The 16,651-nt window shown below is 37.2% G+C and overlaps 1 protein-coding gene across 6 annotated transcripts in view; it reads left to right on the forward strand.

Moving 5' to 3' along the window:
• The window catches only part of IL17REL (interleukin 17 receptor E like), a 47,213-nt gene extending 32,789 nt beyond the window's left edge, over positions 1-14,424 (forward strand). Inside the window, exons 8-17 of one of the 6 annotated variants that reach the window (XR_007203298.1) lie at positions 31-102; positions 2,314-2,368; positions 3,021-3,184; positions 5,496-5,543; positions 6,197-6,254; positions 6,582-6,727; positions 9,259-9,318; positions 10,350-10,407; positions 12,717-12,780; positions 13,497-14,424. Coding sequence is in view for 5 of the 6 variants with exons in the window: in XM_048302312.1 (XP_048158269.1) it covers positions 31-102; positions 2,314-2,368; positions 3,021-3,184; positions 5,496-5,543; positions 6,197-6,254; positions 6,582-6,727; positions 9,259-9,318; positions 10,350-10,407; positions 12,454-12,508; positions 13,497-13,524 (744 nt within the window). In the remaining variant the exon portion in view is untranslated. Of the gene's footprint in view, positions 1-30; positions 103-2,313; positions 2,369-3,020; positions 3,185-5,495; positions 5,544-6,196; positions 6,255-6,581; positions 6,728-9,258; positions 9,319-10,349; positions 10,408-12,453; positions 12,509-12,716 lie in introns of all 6 variants that reach the window. The other 5 variants (XM_048302313.1, XM_048302312.1, XM_048302314.1 and 2 more) reach the window with 5 other exon arrangements.
• Positions 14,425-16,651: the final 2,227 nt, after the last annotated feature.

Genomic DNA, 16,651 nt, shown 5'->3' on the forward strand with positions numbered 1-16,651 from the left:
TTGGATTTATGACCATCTTTTTCATTTCAGATAAAAGGAAAGGAATCTTTTAAATCTGTTTCTCTGAAATATTCTCAGCTACTCCCTTGTCTTTGCGTTGAGGTAATACAGTCTGGAATTTGGTATATATTTGTGTATCTGATTAAAGAAATTTTATCAGGGATTTGTGCTAAGAAAGGAGGAAACACCTAAAGAAAAAGGTTCTAGACTCAAGTTTTTGACTAAGACTTTTTTCACCTTAGAATTACATAAATGTAAGGAAGAGATTTTTAAGGAAATGCTAATTAAAACATGGCAATCAGAAGAAAATGGGATACAATTTACAATAATTTATGGAATGTGTTGTGTAATATATTGACTGATTTTTTATAACCAGTGAAAAGACAGAAAATTTAATCTGACTGAATATCAGCAGCATTTGAGATAGTATTGCATGAGAAACTAAAACAGGAATTGAGGAAACTGAGAGTGAGAACAAGATTTGTATGGTAGATAATACCTAGCTGCAGGGCTAACTCAGCAACTCCTTTTGGATGGGCCTCTGCTGGTAGGGAGGTTACTTGAGGACCACACTGAGAGCCATTCTCATTCAAATGTTTTCATCCAATGACATGGGCACAAAACGCAGGAACGTGTAATGGAATTTGCTGGAACACTGTTGGGACATGTAATCAAAATGGAAGAGAGTCAGGGTAATTGGAAGACAATAGAAGTCTCCATTTGTGACATAACTGAAGGATGATGCAGTTTAAGGTATGAAGTACAAGTTCATGCACTTGCTCTAATAAGAAGAATTCTTGCTGTAAGATGCGAGTCCCCATTTAGAAATAACAGTGGAAGAAAAAAGATCTGGGTGAAATAATTGATCACAGGGTGATTAACTAGCTTGCTTCCATAAAGTAAGCGTGAACAAAAGTCTAGTGAGTTAGATTATTCCAAGCTAACAGGAAAGTATGGGCAAGGCCTTCCTTGAAATACTGTGAGGAATCCTTGTATCCATATTCAAGAAAGATTAATTCAAAAGGAAGATGTACATAAAAAAAATCTGTACTGATTGGGGAATGAAGAGACTGTTTTACAAAGGACATTCAAAGACCATGTTTCCATTAGCCTGGTAAAACACATGGAAAGAGACGATATGCTTGCTGTGTAAAGGTCACTTATAAGGAAAAATAAGATATGTTTAAAAAAAAAGCCATTCTTGCAATGAGATGAAGGGGGATAAACTTCATTCCATTAATATATTCAGGTTAGTTACAAATTTTTCTGATAACCTGAGAAGTGAGATTTTGGAATATCTTTCATACAAAGAATAAAAGGTCCCAAACAAATTTAAAATTATCTTGATAGCATAGAAAGATAGTATGTGAACCTAGTTTCTCACTGAATTTTGGGGTAGATTTACCTTGGGGATTAAGAATCTAAATGTAGATATCCAATACATATTGCTGCATTTGAATTAGGTGTCCAAACTCTTAAAGTCAATGGAGATCTGATTAATGCAGTCAGTTGCTCACCTGACCAAAGGTAGGTGGCCCTTTTGGAATGTGCTGGACTGCACTGTAGATTCCACTGGCTGCACTGGCTAGGTCTTCCCATTACTGTGGTAGTAATTTGGGCACTTTAGTCACGCTTAGATGTCTACATTGTGGGACCTAAAATCACATACCTAAATACACAAGCAGAACCCCAAAATCTCTTCCAAGCCTAGGAAATTTTTTAATTCCACCCTGGAAATATGAGGTCTCTAGAAAAATATTATTCCTCTCAGTATATACACAGAAAATTCTGCAATAGGATTGCTGAGGAAACAGATGGGAAGTCTAAATAACAGAAACATTTGCACATGAATCTAAATAACTAGGGTATAGCAGCACTCATACACATATAGTTGAAGACTGGGTTAAGTGTTAGTCTTCAGATTTTAAGGATGCATCCTTTACCATTGGCCAGGCCAGGAGATCTGATATTATGATTATTGAATGTTTTGTTACCCCTAGAAAGTAATGAAACTGTAAGAAACTTAATGAAAATCAAACTGGAAGACTTTCTAAATGAAATTGGGCTAAATATACGACTTAGCAATAGTAGGAATATAGTGTTAGAAGGGATCACCTTAGTTCAATGCCCCTAATGATGAACAATAAAATAAAAATATAGTTCAAAATTTCTTTTAAAAAATGACTTCCAAAGCTTTCTAACAAACATAGCATCATTATCTTTGGTGGAAAATTTTTCTGTCACATTCTACCTGAAATGTTAAAAACATGTGTGTCTGAGAATCTCTAACTGATGCCTACTTTTTGGCTGTAGGGTTGGCTGGCACTTCCAGATGCAAGGAGGATACAGCTTTGCCCCTTTGAAAATGGTAAGTATTGCGTGATTACTCTTTATGGGATTGATTTTCAGCAGGTCCATTAGTATGTCACAATTTAATCTACAGTGAAAATCATGTATTGCAAAACTTCAAGGAAGTAATCATATTGGTTTATTTTACTGTGGGTAGATGAAATAACTTACTTTCAGACCAAATAGTTCACCAAGTTTATGCCAACATAAACACTAAGTAACTTTCTAGTCATTTCCCACATTTTCTTAAGTGACACACAAACTGGCCAGAAGGAATGAAAGGTCAGCTTAGAAATGATGTGAAAAGAGGTCTTCCAGGAGATGTTTGAAGAAGGTGTACAGTACCCAACTTAAAGGAGAGAGCAGGGGGTTGAAAAAGGCGGTTAATATGTGAGTTCCATGCTTAATGCGAAATTATTCACACAAATATTCCAGCAATGTCAGAATCTGGTCTGAGATGGCAGCTGAAAAAGAAATTGCCTTATTTACACACACATATGAAAGTAAATGTTTTACCAGGCAAATAGAAAAAAGTGTGGCCTAAAAAGTGTTTTATTGTTTTAAGTCCAAGGTTTTGGTTTAAAGCAGATGTAGAAGTACCAGACTTATTAACAGTGTTGATTCATGTCTAGACATCTTGAATAATGTTTTCCCTCTCTCTTTGTGCACAGATACACAAGTTCTGTGGGATAATACTGTTTATAACCCATTGACACAAACCCTTGCTTGGGAGCCAGCCTGTCCTGTCCTTGTCATGGTTAACCTGTGCAGGTTCACCAAGTCGAATGACCATTGTGAAGATATAGAAAACTCTTTCAGAAATTCTCCTGAGAAAGTAAGAGCTATGTGGATTAATTCAAACTGTGAGATTGAAGGCCATCACCAAAGGCGTAATGTGAAGAGCTAGACTTTGGAATAAGAGCAGTTGCAAATTCCTCTCTTCTTCTCAGATACTTAAAACTATTCATAATCACAGTCTGTTCTTGCACACTAATCAAATGATTTATTCAAAATGGTTATTGACTCATTATAAAGAAATAAAAAGTGGACATGACTGGGTAGGTAGTAATGTTTGCTAAATTCTTTGGGGTAAATAAGATCTGCTTTTTATTTATAGTTCATGTCAGATTCCCTTTAAAGTAAGGGAGACAGACACATTGTGAGGACAACTCATCCGTAGATAGGCGTAATATGTTGGAGGGATTTCTCTCTGATGGTACTGCCCTCTTTTTACTGTCACAAGAGTCTATTTTGATTAGATCAGGTTTAGATGGTTAACATTTAGACACTGAAAATGTAAATGAGATGAAGCTAAATCTCTTTAAATATTTCTGGAGACAGCAGTACTTTGGTAGGACACAATTGTTTTGTAATTAAGAACTTTCTGAAGTGCCTTCCTCAACCTGGTCCAGTGTCTTGAAATTGTGGGTGCTGAAATACTGCGTCCCTTAGTTCTTCCAGGACTTATTTTCTCAAGTTGTAGAGGGTTTTCAAATGCATATGTCTTGAATGGCTTAACACTTCAATCTGAAATCTGATGATACTGAATGATCTGGGTTTTTGAGGTTAATTAGAATTCGTTTCATCTTGAAAAGTAAGTTTCAGGCTTGTCTGATTGTGGAGAGAAGGCAGTAAATTTAAAGTAACAACTGAAAAGGTAAATAAGATTAAATACAAGATATTAATTTTTGAAACTTTTGGATTAATATTATTATTCTGATGACATGATTGGGGAGGGGGTGGGGCTGACTCAAGACTGTAGAATGCTTTTGTGATTAGGAACTCCTGGCCTAGCCTTTAGTGATTGTTCAAATCACTATTTTATGAGTTTCGACAAAGCTTTGATCTTGAAAAAACAGATTAATTTAATTTTACATGTGAGTGATCCCTGTGGGTTTATTCATCTGCTGGTAACAAGTACGACTCATTGCTTGCAGGAGAGAAAAAGAAAACAAAAAGAAAATAAGACTGAAATGAGGTCTGGCTGGTAATGATTGTATCTGTTACCAGAACAGAATCCAACTTTGTTACAGAGTATGAGTGTTTTTCTGTATTTACTCGTTGCATTTAATGGCTGAACATTAATATTAATCATAGAATCACAGAGTATCCTGAGTTGGAAGGGACCCACAGAGATCATCAGCATTCATGGATAGAAATAATTCCCTTTTTTCCTCATTAATTCTAGGAAGTTTGATATTGAATTTGATCCATTTATTGTACTATAACCCTGAAAACCATCTCTGTAGTGTGCTGGAAACTACTGCAGATTCCTCAGATAGGGCCAGCTGCCCAGTAAAGCCACACAAGGCCACACACTCTAATACTATGCACATGTACTGACTTAGGCTCAAAAGCTGCATCTCTCCTCTTTAATGAGGCTGGGGCTTTGTCTGTCAGTGACAACGCTGACTCCAGGTCTGAGCAGACTCTTACAGAACTATCTTCTGGAACACCACTGTAGATGTACCTGGGGACATATGTTATGTTCTCAAAAAAAGTTACAGGAAGGAAGTGTTTGGCCGTGTATTGTGCTCAGTCACTTGAGCAACAGGGTTTATTTAAGTAGGATCACTTATATGTCTAGTAATTGTTTATATAAGACAAGGCTTTTTGTGGTAAAGCCCTTGGTGGGTAAACAGTTGTTAATCAAGAAAATAATGTTTTGTGGATTGCTTAAGTGGATTTCTAAAATTCAGCCTACATTTCACTGTTCTGAAATAGGGATATGGAAAACTGAAAGATTTCTCAACTGATGGTGGAATAGTTTTGGGTGTATGTTTAAGTGTTCTGCTGACTTGTTCATGAATGGCAAATAAGGGATTGAAACAAGGTGACTGTGTAATCAGAATTTTGCACAAGCCACCATGGAATCAATTAATTTAGCTCTAATGGGTCAGGCTGACCATAAAAAATACTATATGTTGCAGATAAAAAGAAGCAAATTTTTCAGTAATCCAAAGCAGCAGTTGTTTCTAACTATTTTATGTGATTAACTGCCTGGGATATTTATGAAGTAAACAAACCAGTTCCCTTCTCAGTAATCAAACCATGAAAATTTTGAGTAATTGATTTTACTAGTGAAATTGATTAACTAGTGAAACTAGTTAATAAAACTAGCTAATGCTGAGTTCTTTGTCTTTCAGCAGGTTAAATATTCTCGTGTGGACACTCACCCAAAACTTTGCATGAAGGTAAAGGGATTTCTTTGTAAAACACATATTAACTGCCCTTTTTCTGTCTCTAAAAAAAATGAGCTGCTGATATTCTTTATGATCAATATTTTGTTTCATAGGTCTGATGAATGGGAACTAAGAATGAAGGAAAAGTGAAAGATTAGATTAGAAGGTGATTGTTTTGAAGTGCAACAGCAATGATAGATAGGACACAGGTCAGATTTTGCCCTTCATTTTTTCCGTTTAAGAAAAGCACAAAAAAATGGTTTTCATCAATGCAAACTCTGAAGAATGTGCTAAACTTAACATATAAAGTTTTTCAAATATTTGAAAATAAAGTGATCAATACAGTACATTTAATGGAGTATCTCTTACTAATCTAGTTGAGAAAAAAAAAGCCAAATAAGGCTAACACAGGCATATTATTCTTTTCTTTTCAGTTACTTTTAAGTCAGTGGAACCAGATGTTTCTGTAAAATATACATGATTATAAATATCTGAAGAATCAGGGGATCTAATTTAAGTCAAGGGTTGGAAGATATCATAAAGCAGGAAAGCTGTGAATTAATCTTCTGCAACTTTCTGGAATGTTCTGATCATCACTAGTTGAATATTTTGCCACAGATTGAAATTAAAAATTTGGTTTTCCTAACAGATTTTTCTGCTTTCAGTTTACAACCAAACGAGGATCTTGGATTAAATGTCCATTTGCTCATGGAGAATTTCCAGGTAAATATATGTTTTTAAAATTACATAAAATTATACTATGGAAAATATTTAAATCAGTCACTAGATATGAGCTGTCTCTGTTAAGTGAGAAGTGTTCACAACACTGTAAGTTAAGTCAAAGAGATTTGAAAGCTCGTTACTTCTATGAATCCTCAGTAGATCTAGTGTTCATCAGCATAAAAAGTAACTTGTAGGAATCAAAATAATTACTTGCATATCATTTGATAGCATTTAACAAATACAAAAAGATTTATTTTAGGCATAAATTTTAGAATATAGTGTATGGTCTCTTTACATCTAAAAGTAAGTCTTTTCCCCTAATATCAGCCTGGAAAATGAGGACTGCTGCAGTTGCTGAACAAATACAAGTTTTCTTCACGTCCCAAACCAAGGCACAGTTCTCAGTGCTTGTGTGTAACAGGACGCAGATGGCTTCATGTGAATCTCTTGGGATGCACCATTCAGTCTCTGTGGTTTGTATATATTATTTCTTAAGCACTGTAAGACTTTTAAACATACCTAACTTCATTCATTTATTATTCCATTTATTGTTCTGCAGCTTGAATCCATTAATAAATCATGTACATATTGGAACAATTACTGGAACATTTTAAAAGCATGTAGTTCTAATTCTGATCTCACACTGAAGCAAGAAATAAACAAAGATCCTGAAGTCAAATGAGTCACATCAAAGGATGTGACTATTGAGCATATTCTTCTAATGTCATTTTTGTAGTGTGGTATTTGTATTATGTATATAGCAAATGTTACTGTTAGTATTTCATATATGGGTCACTGATATAGCTGACCTGGCAAATCACACATCATGAAATGTAAGACTTGAGGCATCAATCCATGATGAACTCTAAATGTCACAGCTGCCAATACAAACTCAATATGCAAAAAGGGCTAGTTTTCAGCCAAATTATCTTTTTGAGCCAGCTGATTGTGTGGCTACACAACTGCTTCTTCCAGCAAAGTGGGGACAGAGTGGGAAAAGATTATGGGAGGATGAGATTTCTGTTTCAGGCAGCAGCTAGTCATAAGAGCCTCATTCCTCTCTCTCAGCTGTCTACTTCTCACACATTTTCGGTACATCACTGTGGTTTGCCCTTGCCCATTAACCCTGCCTATCAGTTACCTTGTTGGCCCAAATGGTGGTCTACTGAGACACACATCTGGAAAGTGAGGTCAAACAGCAAAAGAGTGGCCATGGCATTATTTTTCAAGCAGGGGACTATTAGCAGGATATATTCTAGTAACTACTAGGACCACCATGCTGAAAGACATCCCTCTGGTTCAGCAGCCAGCTCCTCAGTAGTCTTATGTCCACTGCTAAATATGTGCTCCTGCTGTCTGCTCCACTGACCAAGTACATGAGGTGTCATATAATGAATTTTGAGAAATTTAAGAAATCTAGATGTTGTGATTTGAATTTTTACTCCTGGCTGTGCCTGTTGACTTCACTATAGGGGGATGTGCTTTTAGAAGATACAAGCATAGCTCCTCCATCTGCCCTCTCTTTAAGATATATTCCAGCTGTACTTATTTGCCACTATGTGCAGGGACACAATGCAGCTGTGCCTTCTTCAAGTACTTGTGATACTTCTAGTGAGAAGGGTGCACATACAAGGGGTTAGCTGATAACCAGGGAGCTATGAACAGGGATTTCTTAAACATAATGGGCTGGAGACTGAATGCTGCATTTGTTTTCTAACAATTCAGTTTAGATAGTTATTGCACCTCTGGTGCTGAATGTAAAAGAGCAGCTGTTAAAAGCAGAGTTCTCTCACTCAGCTCAATCTGAGGACATGTGTAAGCGGAAGGTGACATCTTGCTCCTCTAGGAGATCCCAGAGCTGAATAACCATGGGGGAAGGCCTGGGAAAAAACAGCTATCCTAATTAACCCAGACCACAGAGGGCATTGGTGGTAATATCAAGAGTCTGTCCTAATGGGAAAAGCTGTGTGGAAAATGCTGTATTACTGGCAGAGATAGAGATCTGTAAGGTAGAAGAGTTGTCGGTGCTCAGGGAACGTCCAGAAGCACTTCCCTTCAACTGGTCTATTTCACATGAAATCTGTAGAGTTTATACCTTCTGGTTTTAAAGGTTCCCTGTGTGAATTGCTAAGTGAAAGGAGTAACGGTGGAGCACCAATAAATCACAGCTAGATAATGAAGTGTGTGTTTCATGAAGGCACTGATGCATTTAAAAATGATGTTTTCTTCCCTGTGGTACAAAGTTGTTATGTCCTCTGCTACTGTGACAGAAGGGGATCCCACATAAATTACATACGGTTCCTTTCTCAACACCTTGCACAGTATACACAAACTTTTCATCAAGACCTAACTCTGTGTTCTCAGAAACCAATGTTGATCCCTAACTACTAATTCCTCATCAGTCATGTTTGAAAAAGAATATATTCACCTAATTTTCCCCAAATTACTTTATGAGTTTGCCACTCTGAAGAGAGTGGTGTAGGATTCATAGCTATTGGTGGAGTAACAAACATTATTTTGAGGACAAACCATAATCAATCAAATATTAAATGTCAAGCCAGTCATTTAGGACAATTTTACCCTGAGGCTCAGCTTGTTCTCAGCATACAATGGGATGGGATGTCCAGAAGAACTGTAAAGACAGGGTCATTCCTTCAACTCGTACACCAGAGAAAAGAAATGAAGATGGTGTGAGGAAGCAAACATGGTGTGAGCTGCCACACTGGGGGGAGAGTGTCCTCCTTATGAAGCCCATAAAATGCAGTATCATTAGCCCTCTTCCTGTGCTGCCACACTGTGCTTGGCAGAACTACACCAGCTGCTTATGGTCACTGAGATCTGGGGTTATCTTCTGAAAATAAATAACCTTTCATTAATTTTCTAACACAGCAGAACATGTAGCAATATTGGCAACCAAACCAAAGAGCTGGAGAGACACAGTATGTTTTCATTGTTCTGGGGTATGGAAAATAGTATGTTTCAATTTCTTTTTTTTCTTCATTAGGGAGATTCTGTTTCAATCCCTATGTCACGGGAAATGTGTGGCTCAACAATTTGCATTCAGGTATGTGTCTTGCTTTTGCCAAGTACCCTGTACAAAATAAACTAATAAACAAATCATTAAAAAACCAAGCAAACCAGCAGGTACTCTCACTGCTTTCTCCTCTCAGCTAAATCTGATTACTGTGCAAATCGAGTTGGCAAAGAGCATTATTTATAACTTGGTGTGCTGCCACCACCTTGCTTTGAGACGACATTAATTAACTGAGAAGTTGCTCTCCGTGATCTTGCTCCTCTGTCAGTGGTAGATAAAAGGCTACCACCAGGATATTGCTAATTCTGTCTTTATATGTTCCTCCACAAAAAAAAATTCCAAGCTATCAAAAGATCCAAGTAAATAATAGATGAATTTTCAAAAATTGACATTGGCTAGAAAAGGTGAGGCATATAGCAAACAGCCCAGCACGTGCATGGTATCCTAGAATTAGCACTCATGAAAGTAGAACTGAGCAAATTATTTCTAATATTTCTGCACACTATTTCCATAGCTGAACTTTATTAAGACATTTTATTCACAGAAAATGGGCATGAAGCTGATAGATTTATTCCTCTCTGGAGTTAATGTTCTCAGCAGACACTGAGTGAAATGAAACTGATAGTGCAGCTCTGAGGCTCCAGTAGCTGCCCTGGAAGGCCCTTCTCAGCTTTACTTTCTGCTGCTGGGAAAAAAGAGGCAAGATGAAAGTGAGATTGGCAAGAGCCTTCTGAGTAATGAGAGTAGTTGTTCTTTCCCTAGTGAGAAATGAAATTTGCTGGTAAGACTGATATTTTCCTGCATAAATTATTTATTTTGTAAATAAGACATGTCAGACAAGAACAACAAAAATTATGATTAGCTCTATCATTTAGAGACCTAAGTGATTGCAACTCACTCAATATACACTAGACCAGCAATCTCCATATGTGTTTATTTAAAAACAGATTTAAAATGCAGTCACTTGAGTAAACCAATAAAGCAATCTCGTTTTGTCAACACAAGTGTTTAGTAACAGTTCTACTGAAAAGGGAATAAGCCTCAATTCTTTCTTTTAAAAGGGCTGGAGAACAGATGTAGATTATTCAGTTCCACTGCAGGTCTGTGATACCTACTGTGGTAAGTATGCATGATAACAAAAGAAACATTGGGTCTTGATTCTGTTGAAGAGAACATTTCAGGTGAAGTGTGTTTCCACTGGGAAACTGAGGTGGGATTCACCCGACTGAATGTAGATGTGTGCATGAGAGCTAGATAGGCTCAGGTTCCTTTACAGACAATGGACTCATATACCTCATGAGCTATTTTAATTAGCTCTGCAAGGGCAACTTGTGTGGCTGGCTGCTGCCTCTGCTTCCTGGGTGAATTTTCCACCCTGTGCCAGATTCTGTGTGTCACACCTGTATTTACCTTCCTGTCAGTACATGAAAAAAACCATGCCTTGGCAAGAGGAACACAGTGCTGCCATTGCAGTGACTGCAGCACAATCCTGATGTCAGTTCCCTACCACTGAAAGTGGGACAGCAGCCCTTCCCTCACCTTCCCAACAAGTGGAAGTTTGCTTCTGGATATTATTATTATGATTTGAGGTACACTCAGATACACTATGGAGTCAGAATATTCTGAAATCTCCAAGCCCTGAAAGTAAGGCAGTGTAGAAGTTAAGGAGTTCAGAGCAAACTAAGGCTGTGGGGTTTATGATTAGGAGTACAGGAACGGATTGACTAATTTAGAAATAAGAAGTCTAAAAGGAATCATGCTGAGAGAAGCCTCAATCTGAGCATTTCCAAAAACACCTCCCCAAACTCACACAACCAACCAACATCCCCTTCCAGTTCACTCCAAATATAGTAAATCCTGTGACAGATTTTCCCTGTTGTCTAAAAGCACCTGTCAGTGAACTACAGCTTTAGATCTGAAAGCCTGATAATAAAAAGAAGAGAGCTTGAATTTGTAGTTTGAATGTAGTTCCCTGTGCAATCATTTGTATAATGCCAGTTCAGGTTTCTTCTCCACTGAAAAACTCATAACAAGCCCACTCAAGATGAATAAATTAAATAATCAGAGTGTTGTGTTTCATACAGTGTGGATGAATGTTCATTTTTCATGTTTTCCATTTAACAAATGCAGAGTATGACAAAAACATGTAAAATAATTAAAAGCTCTAGAGCTGGCAGTCTTGGAATTTCCCTGCATCTCATAATAGGAGAGACTATGTGTAGTAAATGAAATTAGGAGAACACTGAAAGCTGACTAAAGAACTTTTTGGGCACAATATTTGATTTAAATGTTGAACATTTTGTCACAAGTTTCTTTGGTTGGTTGGTTTGGTTTTTTGTTTTGCTTGTATGTTTGTGCGTGGCTTTTTTTTTTTTCCTTTTCTTCTGATCAGGAATTTGTAGAGATTCAGAAAAAAGAAAGAGAAATTGTGCACTTACCAAGAATATTAGAACTGTAATATGTCATCACTGTGCTCATTGTACATTAAACTTATGCTTCATGGATTCTGACATAACTTACGTTTTTGGGATAATGGGATCCACATTAGTTGGTAGATAAATCCATCTCTATCTGTGGACCAGTGTTCTCAAAACCTCCTTCTAATGTTAAATGTGCATGTTAAGTATTACCATTAAAGATATCAAGCAGCGTCAGTGTGTCCAAAAGAGTAATGACATTATTAAAAAGCAAGATTACAGTCATAACAACATCTATTATAAAAAAAGTCAGTGTGTCTAACCATCAGGAAGGCTGCTTTTTACCCAGGCTTCAAGAAGAGCTTTCTGGCATGTAGAATTTATTATGCTACAATGGACTGCGTTTTTCTATAAGTAGCTGTGCTTTGGGAATTACAATGGCTTGGTCTTGTTTTTTCTACAATGATGGAAATGGGAAAATAACTTTTTATTTTTTTTTTTTATTTCCATTTAATAGCATTGACTTGGAGGCAAAACTTTGTGTTCTTTTTAAATTTTATATTTCCTTTGACCACTTTTCTGGGTTCTGTTTAATAAAGCCAAGCATTTTGAGACATTATTTCACCTATAAAATAAGAAACTTGTGTGTTTTGTATGAAAAAATAACCAAAATCAGTTACTGTGAGAATGAATATGTGAATCATAATGAAAACAAAATGGCAACCTATATTTGAACTTGTTCCCTCAGGTTTTCATGGTCAGTCATACAGTGATGGAAACCCAGCAAAGGCCATGACACACAGGTATTGATCTAATGCCCAGTTTAAAACATCTGTGGGAATGTGTGGAGTTTTTAGTCTTGAAACCATATCATTGGCCTTGATACAGGAACAGAAGGAATATCTGAATGAATTTTGTATATAGCTATAAGGAATATCAGGTTCTTAACTCTCTCACTGAAGACATTCCTTGGTTGTGTGCTCTCTCTCCTCTTGCTTTCTCTCTTTGCAGTTTAGTCTGGAATCAGAGGTCTGCTGCTAAAGTGAGAAGAAAGGGAGGCAAATAACCAGTGGAAGTGAGACATTTGTAAAGTAAAAAGGCAACCTTTGAGAGCCCTGAAACAAACTCAGATCTGCTGTGCATGATCATGCTGTGCATGATATTCACATTACTAGCACCTGTCCCCTGCTTTCTCACTGATGTTTGCATGCAGATCAGTTCCCCCTGTGCTCTCACTGATTAGACATGTCTGCTCAGCCATTCCAGTGCTGCTTCTTATTGCCACAATCCTTTACAAAATACCTCTCCTAGGCTACAGACAAATCAGTTATTAATGCAGCCCATGGAGGTGCAATTTGGTAGACCCCAAGCCCTTAAAAATTCTCTTCCTTTAAGGACACCCTTTCAGAGCCAACCTAGAAGAGTGTAAGCAACCTAGAACTCCAGAGAAAACAGAGATGGTCTGAAAAAGCCTTGTTAAAAGATGGGGAAAAGATGCAGCCTTGCAAAAGCTATGCAAATCGTGTGGTTGAGAAGGGGCTACCATCCTTGCTTTGAGGCAGTCTTTGGCTTCTCCCTTGTCAGAAGATGCCCTTCAGAATAAAGTATCCTGGTTTTGTTTATTTGTTCATATGAGCACAGTTTGAACTGTGACAGTCAAGAACACAAGCTGTAGACAAATGGTTAGATTTGTTATTTTACACCAACTATATATGAATGCAATGAACTTTTTCACATTTTGGAGAAAATAACCTCACAAAAATCTTCTTTCCTCTTCTGTTTTTCTCCTAGGATGAAGAGTGTGCAGTCCTTGCATTGAATTAAACATGTTCTCAAGGTTCTCAGTATCTTTTCAACATTGTATTTTGGTGCAACTTGCAAATCTTGTCTAACGCTCATGATACTTTCTAAATACTGTGAAATTATTCTCATGAGTGAAGAATTTAGCAACTTGAGCCTACTCTAATATGACAAATTCAGATTATGATTCCTCATTTCCCAAGTATTTCAAAACAAAAAATGTCTTAGATCACTTAGAAAATCAGGTCCACATTTCCCATCTAAAGTAGCATTTTATATAAAACATGCTATACTTGAGTACTTTCATAGTACTGTGTACCTATAGAACAAGTATTTCAGATTTTCTTGTTTGTAACCTTCATTTTTAACCATAAGCAAAAATTTTTGAGAAATGAAGTATGGAGGAAGTTTTCTCAGCTTTGATACATTATTCTTCTTTGCAATTTCCTGTCTTGACTTTCTCATGCCGTTCTGATAATCTCACCATCACAGCCCATATTCCTCAAGTATATCTAACAACTGCTTTCTGTGTTTGCATTTGTGTTTGACATGGAGATAATTTTCCTATTTGTCTGAGGTAGTACATGTCTTTGGTTCAATATCTATTTAAAACTGCCTTGTGGAAATCCACTCTAGAAGGAAATAGTTTAATGGAAATATTTTTTCCCCATTATATCATTATTTATACTCAATTGTTCAGGATAATATTACACAGTGTACTGATTATCAAATATTTGGCCTTTATTTCACTGAATAGTCCTGTCAAACATCCTTCCTATTGTGTAACATGGGAATAAAGGCAACTAAAAGATGATTAATGGCATATCATGAAACCGTGTGGAATTGATCATGTGAGGTCAGGAATATGGGTTAGGAGTATCTGGAACAAGTTGATCAATAAAAAATATTTTCCATCTGAGTGTGTGAGTTTTTAAAATTTGTTTGTTTTGTTTCAAGACATTCATTGAGACATTTACAGAGTATGGGATAAGAGACATATCCACTGCATTGAAACACAAGATTTTTTTGAAGTGCCCTGGAGAGGACAAGTTCTTCTTGACTCCCTTGATATACAACCTTTATTGTTTATACTGCACATCTATTAGATCTAGTCTCATTCCAAGCACTGCTGCAGCTCCAAAAGCAGAGGTGGCAGGGCAGCCTTCCTAAAGCACTTAGTTACTTTCTTTGTGAAGTTGAAGCTCTGATCCATCCAGACACATGCTTTTCCTCTAATACCTTTCTGGCCATCCAGCTGAGAGAGCATTATAATACTACTCTCTTCAATTTCTTCCAGTGAAAAAGTCTTTTCTGCAGGAAAGGTTGATTTGTACAGAGTGATTTTTATTGCCATGGTATCTTAAGATCAATTTTATGAATATGTTTCAGACAGAAAATGAATTAAAATGATGCAGGTGTATCTAAGGCTAAAGCAAAACACCACCTCCAATGACGAGCTCATCTGAGGTCCTGAAGCAACAATAGCTGTACTAAGCTCTATGCTTTCAGTGAGGAAGTCCTGTTTCAGCTGCTTAGACACTGAATCTCTTGTACTATATCACCTCTTGTTGGCTGCAGCACTGAAAATACCAAAGAGAATATGACAAAAGAATATGAAATTTCCTGTTTTACAGGAAAATTTGGATGGTGGACGTAGCAGACACGTCACTTAACCTGAAAGCGTTCATCCAAAGATAGTAGTGTAGGCTCCCATGATGGCCACTGCAGAGAGACAGGTAGTTTCCAGGTATTTTTCATTCTGCTTGGATACTTGCTTTAAAGGGAGCCTAGGCAACTCAGCCTAAATGCTTACCACTGCAATGTTCCTGCTTACACCAAATGTTTGCAAATAATCCTTAATAGTATTTCTATACTTTGGCTCAGGTCCGCCTGTTCACATTTCTGTAGTGAGAAAATTGCTGCTAGCTTTTCTGACTGACTCCCAAGCAGATCTGTATGAGTCCTTTTCTAATACTCTGCTTCAGGCAAACATTGTCTCTTCTAATTACAAAATTCCTGGGACCAGCTCTTCCTGCTCTTTCAGATGGTGACTGGACCACCCCATATATGTAACACATTTGGAAGAAGTTTCATGGTATTTTCTAGAGAAGTTACAGCCTCTACTATTCTTGTGACTTGATAGCTGCAAAAGTAAAGGTGTTTAAAATTTTCACAGGACATTTTAAACACTGGCAGACCAGTCCTGAAAGAAGGTGGTACTAAAATCTTTCCCAACTCTAAAAGTATTCATTACACTCTGCTGACCACTGAAATGTTTTCTTTTTCTCACCCAAAATACGTAACAGTTTTGCAATGTTGACCAATGCACAAGTAAACGTGTTGTAGCAATAGTCAAATGCAAAAATCCCCTATGTGCTGCCTATAGACTTGGCTAATTCTCTAGAGCCTCCACTCCTTTGTTGAAGGAAATTCCCTTCTTGCTTACTGTGGGCCCAGTCTAGTCACCCTATTTTGAAATAACCTGCATGTATTTTTTATTTTTTTTCATTTCATGTGTACATTCTTACTAATATCACAGAGCATCAGTGTCCTAGCTCTTCTGCGATATTAGCAAGTACCAGAATATCATTGAGATATAGCAAAAAAATATTACTAAAAAGCATCTTATCAGTGTTTAAGACTTTCTGTTATGTCTAGTGCATTGCACAAACCTGAAACTAATATTTAAAGTTAACACATAAATTAAAGCAGTTTTGTTCTGCTTACTTAGGGACTTATTTTCTTGCTATGCTGACATGTGGTCTGGTGTGGGAAACCAGCCTGGTGCTGCTGCAGTATTCTGGACATCCTTGCAGTAACAGATACATTTCCTTGATACCAGCAAGCTACAACTGAGTGGCATGCTTGAATTCCCACATCCCACATTAGAGTAGCTGTGTACTCACCAAGTTGTAACAACAGCACAGCAGAACTAGTCATGCTCTGCAGGCTGTGTTCCTGACATAAATCTTTTTGACTTCTGATAAACTACTTCAAGGAAATAAATGGGAAGAGAAATAATGACTACTTTTGTAGGGCTATTTTACTGCTGATTTCACTTTCTGGACTACAAAATCAGGCCTGTGTGAGCCAGCAGAAGGGAAGCAGCCCAGCTCTAGGGGAGTGCAAACAGTTCTGCTCATTAG

This window comes from Corvus hawaiiensis, chromosome 4 (genome assembly GCF_020740725.1).
Source record: "Corvus hawaiiensis isolate bCorHaw1 chromosome 4, bCorHaw1.pri.cur, whole genome shotgun sequence".
Lineage (NCBI taxonomy): Eukaryota > Metazoa > Chordata > Aves > Passeriformes > Corvidae > Corvus > Corvus hawaiiensis.